The 13621-nt window shown below is 29.0% G+C and overlaps 1 protein-coding gene and 3 long non-coding RNA genes across 5 annotated transcripts in view; 3 read left to right on the forward strand and 1 right to left on the reverse strand.

Moving 5' to 3' along the window:
* Positions 1-5175, reverse strand: LOC105737246 (uncharacterized). 2 transcript variants are annotated; one of them, XR_001113065.3, is made up of 4 exons: positions 4955-5175; positions 2888-3043; positions 968-1165; positions 1-817 (listed from the first exon to the last, which is right to left on the reverse strand). It is a non-coding gene; the product is annotated as an uncharacterized LOC105737246 (long non-coding RNA). The 2 variants fall into 2 exon arrangements; XR_015293805.1 differs by having other exon boundaries at positions 968-2139; positions 4955-5059.
* LOC116415460 (uncharacterized) lies at positions 2018-4631 on the forward strand. The gene is made up of 2 exons (XR_004226075.2): positions 2018-2155; positions 3927-4631. It is a non-coding gene; the product is annotated as an uncharacterized LOC116415460 (long non-coding RNA).
* Positions 5110-13621, forward strand: part of LOC100862972 (uncharacterized) — a 26098-nt gene continuing 17586 nt past the window's right edge. Inside the window, exon 1 of the mRNA XM_003690489.4 lies at positions 5110-5551. Coding sequence (XP_003690537.3) covers positions 5432-5551 — 120 coding nt within the window. The 5' untranslated portion in view covers positions 5110-5431. The remainder of the gene's footprint in view (positions 5552-13621) is intronic.
* LOC147656846 (uncharacterized) lies at positions 11732-12324 on the forward strand. The gene is made up of 2 exons (XR_015293806.1): positions 11732-11914; positions 11995-12324. It is a non-coding gene; the product is annotated as an uncharacterized LOC147656846 (long non-coding RNA).

Consider the following 13621-nt stretch of genomic DNA (forward strand, 5'->3'; position numbering starts at 1 on the left):
TTTTATAAATTATTATTAGGAATATGTATTTATCTATTTCATTAAATGTTTGAAATATGATCAGTCTAATATATGAAATAATATATTAAATTAATATATTAGATTAGAATAATATATATTATTTGATTGAATATTTAAAAAATTTTTCAGTCCTTCTGTATATATAAACAGTCATGATGTTTCGAATTTAAACGATAAAATAACATAAATTTATTAAGATCATTATTATATTTATATTATATAATTTTAGTATATTTTATAAAACATTATATAAATTATATATGATCGTTTTAAGCGAGAAAAAGAAGAAAGTGTAAAGATTATCGCATACGTTTTAGCATTTTTGAATAATTATTTTTAACATCAACGATAGAATGAATGCAACTGATAAAAAATATGAATATATGAAAATATAAAAATATCGATGAAAAATTTACATCTCTGTGATCCATAGATTAAGAAACACTGATGTAATCTGATACAAGTTTTTTAGTTTTTTTTTAACTAAAATAAAAAAGATTGGACATCTTTATTTATTTTTATCAATAAGAGTCAATAAGAGAAATTGTTCGATTACGGAAGTTAGAGATTTCATTTGTTACCATATTTCCTATTACGCAATTGTCAATAAAAAGATGCTTAGCGACACTTTCGAATTCTCGTTGGTAACAACTATATTCAAGTATTTCTTATCCCTTTTTATCCATGTCACATTGTGCCGATATAGATTTTTAACATCGAAATAATTCGTTTCGACTTTCCTTGAAAGTTTTCTTCAAGTGTATTCATATATGGTAACCGAGAGAGACCATTTTATCTGTTCATTAACATAACAAACATTTATGCATTATTAATGTCAAATGTAAAACGATAAAAGACAGAAAATATTAAAATGCGCGCATGCTGTTGATATAATACAAGGTCTGAGAATAAAGTTAGCGAACTCTGTGGTAAAATTACTACGTACTTCATTGCACAGTATCATTGTGGTCACGTTCAGAGTAATCTCCTTGAGAAGCTGTACAAAATGCTCTTCTTCTGAATTTTTTTTCTTTATCTTTAGAAATCAGAAGAAAATCATCAAAGATTAAAAAGTAAGGAAGAAATTCCAATAAAGTTATTTTTTTATATTGTTGTACAGAACTTCCAAAAACAAGATATCATTCTGAAAAAAAAAACGAATTAATCTTTTATGTAAATCGATCTATTATAAAATAATTTTTTAAACGCATCACATTTTGTCTTTTTATAGTATAAAGAATAGAGGTGTTGGCACTACGTTGAGCCAAGAAAATTTTCCGTCTGGCAATAATCGATATTTACTATTAGATATTTCCAAGAAAACACGAAACGTGCATAAAAACATCGATCATGTTATTTATTCAGAAAAAAAAGAAATAATGGAGAAAAAAAAATGAAAAATGCAACATCTGATAATTTAAACAATCGAATTTCTCGAGAGAGATCATTAAGAATTACGATGATTTGTTTTTATGTAACGTGTTAATGTGTTATATGACTTAGATGATTGATTTTAAAATTTTCGATATTTTTACTAACTTTTATGCTTGTTTTAATTTCATTAAATATTAATTCTCAAAGATATTTTATACTTATATATTAACACTTTATATATACGAAGTAATCACATTGAATTAATCAATATTGATAAAATATTCGAGTCACTCGACTGTTTTAATTGTTAATCGTAAAATAAATCCAAATATTTATTTATTTAATACACAATAATGGCATCGTAATAGTTAAAAATTTTATATATTTTATACACAATGCATTATAAACAAATATGAGCCACATATCAAACAAGTTGAGAAACGCTGGTTTATATTTACACGAAAGATATATCGTTGTGTAAAATACTCAATGTATTCACTTAGTGAAATAAGGTAAATGCGTCGTTAAAAAATGAAAAGAAGAAATATAAAGGATACATGATGCAATTCGTCGTTCACAGTGTACGGATGATCTGCATAAGTATCAATTATGTGAAAACGATGTTAAACAGAAGATGTAAATTTTCGTGCGTTGATTAACGATCTTCAAAATTGAAAAGAAAAATTTATTTTTTATTTTGGTTGTTGTAAGCAATTGCATAACAAATGTGTTCATGAATACTGTCTGAAATTAATAATTGGTAATAATTATTTACGCATATTATGGTGAAAAAAAAATAAAATTATTAAAATAGTACAAAAATTAAAATTAAATTATGATAAAGAGAAAAATAGATATAAAAGACGTAACTTTATTATGTTAGTATTTTTTACGTTCATTAACTATGTTTATCTTTCATACGTATGCACATAATTTTGACGTTAAATGATAATTTAATTTCATATCACATACCATTCATTTTTATCTTTAACTTGACGCATAGTCTATAGTATAACAACGTGTTAAACAGATATCACCATACGTTTGCGTTTCAAATTTATGTTACGCGGGTATTCGAATCTATGAATGTATCCTAACAAACATTTTTTTACACTTTAGTATTTTAATAACGTAAAATAGATAAATAACTAATATTGAATTCATGATAAATGTAAATTTTTCCTGTTCGAAATAAGAAAAAAAAATTATTTTGATTTCTATAACTATAACTATAATAATTATAATAATGTAATTATTTTAAAATAAATAAGTATTATAAATTATTATAAATGACATTACATTTAATTTTAATAATTTTATACAATCAAATCTTAAGATAATCGAATTTTAAGGAAAAAAATAAAATATTTGACTTATGTAGGTTATGTTTATTGCAGACGATATAAGAAGTGAAATACGTTTCTTTGTTAAATCACAATAGAGATAGGAACAGAATTAACGATGTGAAATTTCGAAAGTATTTATTGCTTACCTCTTAAATGGGTGTCGATAAACAAAAGGCTTTCAATGCTTCCTTCAATCATTTTATTCGATGGCCCTTCATTGCGTTCACTGTCACGCATATATACTATCCACCATTAACGAATATTACAATACGACTTCCTCGATTCTTCTGGTCAGTTATTTCCTGTATACAGGTAATAACGCGTTGCGTCGTGATGTGCTTTTGTTCATTGTATCAATTTTAATTTGAAAAAAGAAAAGCTTCTTTATTCATTTTCTTTTCACTTTTAAAGAAAGATAATAATAATTTAATATAATTAGAAGATAATTAATCGTTTTTCAAAATTAATTAATTAGTAATAATGTAGTAATAATTATTTATTAAGTAGTAATAATGAAAAAGTGTAATTGATAGAAAAAAGTTAAGCTAATGATATTGATGTATAAATTTTTAAAGCGATATGTTATGATTCATAGATCGATGAATGAACATCGAATAACATTGTGATTTTTCACATAATTTCTCTTTTTCGCATTAAATAATAATAAATTAATAAATTAGAATTGATAATAAAATTGATATATGCTTGCGTTAAAATAACAATTATAAAATTAATTCAATAATAATTATAAAGCTAATAAAAATAATAATTTTTAATCAATTATTATTTAATCAATTATTATTAAAAAATTTTGTTCATTAGATATAATTTTTAAGTTTGTTACTTATTATTAAATGGCAATCTATTTATTCTTAAAAATTATGAACTGCAAAATAGAATTTCACTTTTATGTTTTGTTTTATCCTAAAATATATTTATTTCTATTTGTCACAACACATTCGCAACGCCGTTATTTACACCGCTATTACACGACCGCGATTTACATTCCGCCAAGGAGAAAATATTTAATCGCCTTTCCCGAAAATCGCCTTTCCAATTACGCCGCTCCTGCTGAAACGAGCTACTTCGCATGCATCTCGCATGCGCATGCGCCAAATAACCATGTATTCTTTTAAAAGCCAGTGAGAGTTCCACATTCAAAAACAGTCTTGTCATTCGTTCCAGGATTCGTCCGTACATACGTTTGTGTGTACATCCGTCACATTGATGCAATTTTACCAACGCAGGAGGAGAAACGGAATACGAGCAGAAGGTGGAGGTGGAGGTAAAGAAGGAGCAGCAGGTGAAAGAAGTGGAGGGGACGAGAAAAACATTGCAAAACTTCGAGTTCGAACGTTGATCTCTACATAGAGATATACGCATACTGATACGAATGCGTGAATGACGAATGTATTTGAACGTATTCATATATATATATATATATATATAGTTACCAGATAGGGAAGAGTCGTACAGTACGAACCAAAGCTAGTTTTCACTTCTCCCACCAGATATTAATACATTATATGAAATAACAAATAAATAAGTAATTCCATATGACATACTTCGAGATTGTATGATCAATGGCAAGATATGCAATTATTGATTATAATTTAAATATTAAAATTTAAATATTATAAATTATGATTTTTGCGATGTCAACATTTATTTCAGAATTGGAGGTTTTAATGCAAAACGTTATTTTGTCGTTGTAATTTTTGATATTAAGAATAAAAATATAAAATTTGGCTTATATTATCCTTATTCGTAGAGAAAATTTGCATATTTGTGCTTCTGGCATGAATTGTCAACTATTATTCAATAAATCTTTTACTGTAGATTTTTAACTGTAGATTAAATAATTAAAATTAAATGAAATTTAAAAATTTACTTATCGAATAATTAATCAGTACAAAACGACAATTTTTAGTTTTCAACATTTTTATCAATTGTAATTTACGAAACATATAACAAAAAAACTTATTGTCAGAGCAATCGGTATCGCACAGTTCTTCTACACAAATATTCATTGTTTATGAACGAAAACAATACGAAGAATTTATTCGTAGTGAATCAATGTAAACTTTGTCAGTTTTAGCCATTATCATTTTAAAGAATATTCTATAATACAATCATTGCTTTTCTTATTTATATTTCCTATATTTCCTTTAAAGGCAGTGATTAACCTGTTTTAACAAAATATCATATCTCACCGTTATTTAGCACCAAACCAAGTCGCAAAATGCTAACAACTATCTAAAAATACGAAAAAACTCGTTTCACATTTTTCTCCGGCTACCGCCTTCCTCAATAGATGAGCGGTATACATACACACATCTCGGTCTCGCCCACGGACGCGAATGTATACGTTATGCTGTTTAGAAAGTCCGACACAAGAACACGGTATACCTCGGTACCAGAAGGCATACCCATCGGAGAGGTAATATACCAAAAGGTTCAGTAACTCTTTAACAGATGGTGGGGATAACCCTAAGCTAGCGGTGTCAGACGGCGCTGCCCGCTCACTGCTCGTCGATTCGTCGAGCGATCGACATCGAGTGTTCTTGTCGATTAAAGGAGAGAGGATTTTCGAGATATCAAAACATTGAGGGTACCAAATATCGCTCGTAGTCGAGAATCAATCAATCGATCAGTGCTCTAGGAAGAAGAAAGACTACGTACAGAGGAAGATGGAAAAGGATCAACCGGATTCTTTGGCAACTGTGGCAGTTGTCTCGGAAAAGATGGCACATCCGCCTCATAGTAATTACGCGCCCAGCGAAGTGTATTCTTCTACTGAACCGCCACCGGTAAGTATTCAGAATTTTTTTTTATTTCTTTCTATTTTTTTTAAAATGAAATAAATTTAAAAATTTTAAATTCTTAGATTTGATTGAAATTATGAGCTATTTAATGAAAGAACGTTAAAGAATTAGGTTATAAATCGTTATGTACCAATTGTTTTATCGTTTGTTGTATTCATTTTTAAAAAAGAAGTTTTTCGTTCTAATTTTATGTTCAAAGTTTTATTGAATTTTTTTATTCTTCAATTTTCTTAAAATAAAAATTGAAGAACTTTAGCCGAATTAAAAATATCGAATCACGATTTTATCCATTAGCGATGTAAAAATTTCACTTTATTATAAAATATTCAATCTCAAACAATTGCTGTAAATAATTCTTTATTGGGAAATTAACATATCAATTTACAATTTGAAAAAGATGATACGTAATTCCAGAACATGAAATTCTACCAATAATGATCTCATTGGTAATAGTGATTATATTATAGATTATGTTAATACGATAAAATGATTATTTCTAAATATTTTGTTATCATTTACGATTGACATTGTTTAAAAATATACATATATTCGAATATTCTTATCGATTAAAATATAGCAAATAATTCATAAAAGAAGAAAATTTAATAATCAACTAAATGAAATTATCCAGGCAATTATATATTTATAGAAATATATGTAACTAGCAATTTTAATTTTTTATCTTAGTATCAGTGTTTGCTTAGCATTTTTTTTTTAGCACAGTATGTTATATAATTTAAACTTCATTATCATAGATTACTGTTTTCCAATTATTTTTGATCTGTGATTCTTTTATGAATATTCAAATAATTTAATTGTATCAATTAATTAAATAAACAAGTGTTTAAGCATAAAAGCGTTTAATATAATTCTCCATAATAACATCTCCAACATATCGATTGAATAAGTTACATTACATTGGATTTACGATTGCTTGTGTTTTTCACTAGCAAGGCCAATTGTCTCGACCAAGGTGTAAGAATATGCGCAAGGACATGAATCTATGAATCAGTTCATAATATTATTTCCGTCTAAGATGCTGTGATTATAACATATGCGAAAAAAAAATTTTTTTTTAAACTCAATGAACTTGATAAGCTTAACGATTAAAATTACTTTGCAATTACAAAATTATACTAATAATAATCGTTTCAATACGTTATAAAAATTCCTTTGAGATACTATTGCTACATATGTACGTACAGTTGATCGATGTTCGAAATTCGATATTCTGTATTTTTCATAAAAAAAAAATCTGTATTACCAGTTAACAAGAAGTTAGCCTCGACAAACATTTTCGCAAATTGTCATTGCAAAATTCCAATATTTTCTCTTGGAATCTAAACATCCTGTGTGTAATGTCAAAGTTAAAAAGGTTTGTAGAAAAATATAATAATTCGAATATTTCAAAAATGAATAAATAAAAGTAATAAATAATTCTAAGTATATTGAATAATACTGCATTATTATACCTAACAATCACAATCAGTGGCGTTAGATAATACTAATTGTATATAATATTTATAAAATATATCATTTCTTCACGTAACTGCTATATCAAACAAAAATTCATTTGCAACATTAATCAAATATTTTTATTTCCATTTATCATCTGTCTGTGACAAAATCTATTTTGGATTTCGAAGGATTTGCGTCCAATAGCCGAAGGATATCCTCTTCGGAAATAAATGAAAGGGAATTACATAAGTAAGCGAGTGATCAAAGAACAATAATTTACATAAGAGACTGATTATCAGTTTTGCTTATCAATTTAAGTTTTTTTTTTTTTTTATTTAAATTACAGGTCGGCATATATTTTGTCGTGGAACGGATACGATAAATTACACCTCGCGCAAAAAATCGTTGTTTGATACATATTTCGAATTGTTTCATAAAAGAGTGCGGAAATCCGCGCGGCCACGCACTTCCGTGAAAGTTTCTGGATAAATTTAATTGCACGTACACTCCCATACACGTACACTTGTTTATTCACTCGATCGATCGAAAACGTAAAAAAACGGAAGTGTATCTCCGTTAAAACCTAACCTAACCTTGTCAAGTTTATCTCGTAATTTCAGCATATATATATATATATATATATATATATATATATATATATATATAATAATAGCGACTAGATAAGGTTAATAGGCTGGAAACTGGTGTTTCGAGACTAGATATATCTCTCTTCGTGGAACGAAACGAGTGAAAGAATTTAATTAGTTTTAGAATTTAACGATGAACTTTCTCCGACAATGATGTTGGAATAATTATTAAAATAATTATCAAGATAAGATTAATATGGAATACAAGTTGTTTTCAATAGAACATTTTATTTTATTCGATTTTAATCGAATAATCATGTGCATACAAGATTCTTAGATTCACTTTGATACGAGAGAAACTTCGTTTCAAACTTTGCGCGTCGATTAGATCTGATTTTTTTACTTGATTTACGAAACTTTTGATTTTTATTTTATCCTTTTCGCGTTGAAGATTTTTTTTTTTTTAAATAAAAATTTAGGGATATAATAAAATTTATTTTTTAATTTTTGTAATTATCGTATTTATTTCAAACGATCGAGGATAACAGCGAGTGGATATTTTCCAATTGTATACAGGAAATAACGTACGTTTAAAGAATTATATAAGAAACGAATTGACGTATAAATTGTCCGTTTGGAAATGCAATTCCAGGGAATCGCGGAGAAATGGATGATACTTAGATGACGTAAATGACTATGAATATCTATAATTCATGTTTATCGTGTTCATACGCATCCGTTTCAAGTAAATAAGCGCGCTGTCATTGATATAACTAATTTCTCAACTTAGATTCACATTTAACTTGGAATTAATAAGATCGCAAAAAATTATAATAATTTTTTTCGTGTTTGATTTTTTCGAATTCGAAAAAAATGAAACGCGACGAGAAACGTTTCGTTTATTAAACGAAAAATAAAAAATTGGAATCCCTTGTTCCTTGATTAAGTATTGGATTTTAGACACATTTGGAACGATTATTATGTTCAACGATAAAATTTCATCAAGAGATTTATTTCAATTTATTTCGTGAAATGTGATAAATTATTTTCAGCAAGCCACGAATGTATGTACATGTCGATTGGCTAATTGAACTTTCATATTTGATCATACGTGACATTGGAAAATCATGCGCGACAGTGGTTTCATTTTCAACATCGTCGGCCAATTCTTCGTTTCTCTCTCTCTCTCTCTCTCCATTCGTTCATTTCATTAAAAACTTTCTATCGACTCGGTGAACGCAGCCATTCTCCGTCTCCATTAGAAACTTCCATGGCTGCCGTTTTAATCGTTTCTTTTGTCTCTTTATTCCCAAACATTGTTTTCGAGGAGTTCGCGCAAAAAAAATTTTCGTCCTCGAAAAAGAAAAAAAGAAAAAGACGCGTGTCCTAGATGACGTCAGCGTGTATTTTAAATTGGCCGCTCGGAGGATAGATTTTTCGTGCGAAAAGTTGGAACAAAGGGGAAGGATATACGCGCCAATAATAAAATGAATTATTAATATCGCTCGTGAATAGAAACGATTTCACAATAATAATTCGAAATAACTCGAGGGAAAACAAATTTTTCGAAAAAAGTTTCTTCTTCAAAAATCGAAAAGATTTCGAGGAGATTGAAAGTATTTGAAATAGGCATCGCCTATTTAACGGTATCGTATGAGGGCAAATATTGTTGTGAATATCAAACACGTGGAAACACGTTCTTGCATCGTATTTTTTTTTACCACAAAATCACTTCTTTTTTTAATTAACGAAATTTCAAACACTGATCGATGTGTGTAAATACCGATCAGTGCATCTTATCTTATATAAATGCTTATCGTGAGGTAAATATTATCGTCCATTGAAAACATTTGTAAGATTTCACCAGCAGCGATTTAAAAACTGCGTTTCTTTTTCAATCGAAGCGTGACCAGAATCAACTATCGAGTCGGAATTTACAAGTATGGAATTTAAATATCGTTGCATCGTAAAATTACTTAGCGATACATTTATCTACGCTTATCTAAACGGGTTAACGAGAGGATCGACGCTGTATAATTTCCACGTATATGCTTGCAAATTTTATTGCAGTTGCAAAATTCGATTAGAATATTTTTCGTAATCACGAGATGGACAAAGCGTAGATATTTCTTTCCCCCTATTTAATAATATTGATTCAAAATTGTTCTAATTTTTTTTCTTTTTTTTAAATTTCTACGAATTATTATTTTCACCTCGCACATTCATTTTTTCACAATTAATTCGACAATTCATATTCATCCATTGGATTGGATTGGACAAAGTTCGTCGTATATTTTCCTTTCTCTATTTCCCCTCTCTGTTAACATCGCGGAGAATAATATTTCATCGGCCAGGAATTTAATTTAAAAGGAAAAAAAAAAAAAAAAAAAACAAGAAAAAAGTTTAAATCTCGAATACTACGCGTGCACGTCAACTACCCAAGTCCGGAGACTTTAATGCCTGGTTAGCAGTTGGGTACAGGATAAAGTTAGGAGAGCACACGAACCGTAGACAGTAATCATTTCATAATACGGCCATCCTGCTATTATTTGAATAGCAAGTAATTGAAACTTGAATATCCTGCAATATTATATAACATATTCATTTACGATATATCCTTTCTTTCGTCACAGTTTTCTTTCTAGAACTTTTATGATATTACTCAACCAATATTACTATACATATATATATATTTAACGTAGGATAATTTAACACAGGATAAAAAGGAAAAAAACATTCAAGATAGATAATTACAGGAAAAAATTGAGATAAACATAAATTTTTATTTTTTTTTCCTTTCCAGAAGACGAGAAAATTTTCCTAAACAACTTATACGTATATATAGTATATAAATGTACGTAATTTTTCTTTTTTTTTTTTTTTCTTTTTTTTTTTAGAATTGAAATCTAAATTTTTCTACGTAAAATCTCGAGACAATTTATATAGAAGGTTTCAACACGTAGATCGGTTCTTACCTGTTTGCTCTTGGTTTCAACACGTGTCTTTGCACGAATTAACGTCTCTTACGTAAGTGAGAATATATTTTAATATTGGTTTCGCGGAAGAGCAAAAGTTATTTTTTCTAATTGGTTTTTCTCATTTTCTTTTTTAATACACAACGAAGTAGAGATTTTGTTATGATTGTTATGATCCTCTATTCTCATATATGTTAAACAAATTAAGATATCGCAGAAATTTTTAATATTAATTTAAATATTTATTAAAGAAAGTATTTTAAAGATGTATTTTCGAGAAACAAGGATGGAAAGCTGGAAGGATTTTTAATTCCAACAGTGCCAGTGGAAAATAATTAAGTTAATTGTCACGGTGTTTCCAGGCATACAACTCAACATCGTCCACCAACACGAAACGTTTGGATCGCGGAAGAAACCGCTTCTGATCACTCTTCCTCCATTTTAATTAGACGTAACAGCTATAGCTGCGAGTTAAAAAGTCCCGTACTTCGACAGAGTCATTCTAGTTGATTTCTTCAACTACGATAAAAGTTTCGCTTTTTTTAAATATATTTATTTTATTTCCTTTTACTCTGCTTCCATGAATTCTTTAATATTTGGCGATTTTATTTATCATTAAATATTAATTCATCGGATCGAATATGGATCCATTATATCGATTACGTTTAAATATTCGATTTTAATATCAATATCACGTTAAAATCGTTTTTCGGAATTCTCAAATACTTTCTCGTATCCGTTTAAAAGTATACACCAAAAATTTGACACTTTCTACTTTTTCTCATCGAATTCGAAATGGACGTACACCGATCGAAAGTTTCGACTAGTTTCAAAATTAATGCAACAAGCATAATTGATATTAATTTATATATAACGTATTTCCCAACGACAATATCCTAACCTCACTTTAATGCAACAAGCATAATTGATATTAGTTTATATATAACGTATTTCCCAACGACAATATCCTAACCTCACTTTAATGCAACAAGCATAATTGATATTAGTTTATATATAACGTATTTCCCAACGACAATATCCTAACCTCACTTTAATGCAACAAGCATAATTGATATTAGTTTATATATAACGTATTTCCCAACGACAATATCCTAACCTCACTTTATTTAAATTTGTTTACCAAGATTTCCATACGAAACATTGACCGAAGGGTGTGCAAGAAAAAATCGATAGTATTTTCGAAATCGATCCGCTTGAATTCTGGATGGAGCTCGTATGGAATAGATAACAATCGAAACGAAAACACAATGAGAAGAAAACGTCGAGGAGGATACGTTTCAAAAAACGTTTTTTCCATGCATTTATGCGTATGTACATGCGTAAATACAATAAATTCTTTGGTCTGTGGAGTGCCTGGCAACAGTGCCTGTTTACTTTTGTCTGGCAGATCGAGCAGCATAAAGGCAGCTCTCGGATGGCCTACTATCTCCTCGAGGCCTCTCACCTTAGAGTCGTCCATCCACATCGAGGTCATTACAAATACGTGCAAGTACAGTCCGTGTCACAAACGTTCGCCCTTTTCGATTAATTAAAACCAATTAAAAAGCAGGCCTCGAAAAGCAGACACCTGAATTCACGGGAAAATGTTATAGAATCATGTCGATTGTCGACGTTTAATACAGGGATATTCATTGATATAGGCATCCCATTCGTGAAGGATTTTCTTTTTTTTTTTTTACAGACATTTATTCGCGAATTTTTCAACGAATTCGATCGTTCACAACGATTCACAATCACAAAATGTTTTTTGCAATTGCGTTTCCACTGGCTGATAATTTTTAACACTTTATATATTCTAGTAAGGAGTGATTCTTAAGGAAAAGATTTCCTTTTTTTTTTATCAAGACTTAAAAAAGACAAAGAAAAAGCTGGAAAATGATGATCCAAGTAATCTTAGGTTAGGTTAGGAGTGATTCTTTCGCTATTCTTTGCCAGCATTCGAAAAAGAAGCTAGAAAATTCTAAGTCAGATTAGGTTAGGTTAAGTGTAATTTTTAAAATTTTGCTTATTCTACATTTATGGAAATATTGCAGAACAAAGACTGAAGAAAAAAAAAAATCTATATTTTTTAATTTTACTCATCCTATTATTTATACAAGGAGTTGTATAAATATTACGAAAGGAAAGTTAAAAAGAAAAAAAAGAAAACCGATCCAGAAATCAATCTCCGTTAATATTAATTCTCCTCAATTTTTTCCATTCCTCACAGAAGGAATATAAACTATCTATCCTTTGTGGTCGCAAGTTACACGAATATTGCAAAAGAGGAGGGTTGCGATCCCAAGGAGGATTGGAAAACACCGCGGGTATCGATTCATAGAGAAACGAACGATCGGATTACGGGATCGGAAGTATAAACTGAGACTTGGAAACTAACTTGCAGTTTGTAAATTTCTTGCACGATAGACGATGGATGCACCATGATGATTTATCTTTACGGTAACCGTCGTTTTACAGTATAAATCAAGCAAGATTCTTCCCGATTATTCACGTAGCGCAGCACGATGTCGAAATGGCGATGAGAGCCGCGGGTAAAGGTAAAAGTACCTTTCGAATCTCTGTTTTCCAACGCGGACACGTATCTATAATCTAATAACTTTCTTGAATTCCGAATCGTTTTTCGTTAATTCGCCGATCGACGATAATAATAATTTTAAGTTTAATTAAAATTTCGCGAGAATTTCAATTTATTTTTTTCCAATGGAATTTTTTTTTTAAAGAACCATTGCCTGTTCAATTAGATAAATGATTTTTAACGATTAAGTAATCACTTAAGATATTTGATCAAATATATATATATATATATATATATAGAATTATTTTTATTTATATACGTGTTACGTGTCACATAAATTAGAAGCGTTTAAATATTTATGTGTCGTGTCCTTTCCAATATTGAGTATTCTTGTTCTGTACGTATAAGTGTGCATCAAAAGAATCTAAATTGGTGAAAGATTTAAGAAAAATAAATTGTTTCGTTTTATGAAATCTTGTGTCATTATAATTCTAATCAA

This window comes from Apis florea, unplaced genomic scaffold, assembly GCF_048593485.1.
Source record: "Apis florea isolate Af1SG1 unplaced genomic scaffold, ASM4859348v1 contig_3496_pilon, whole genome shotgun sequence".
Taxonomy (NCBI): Eukaryota; Metazoa; Arthropoda; class Insecta; order Hymenoptera; family Apidae; genus Apis; species Apis florea.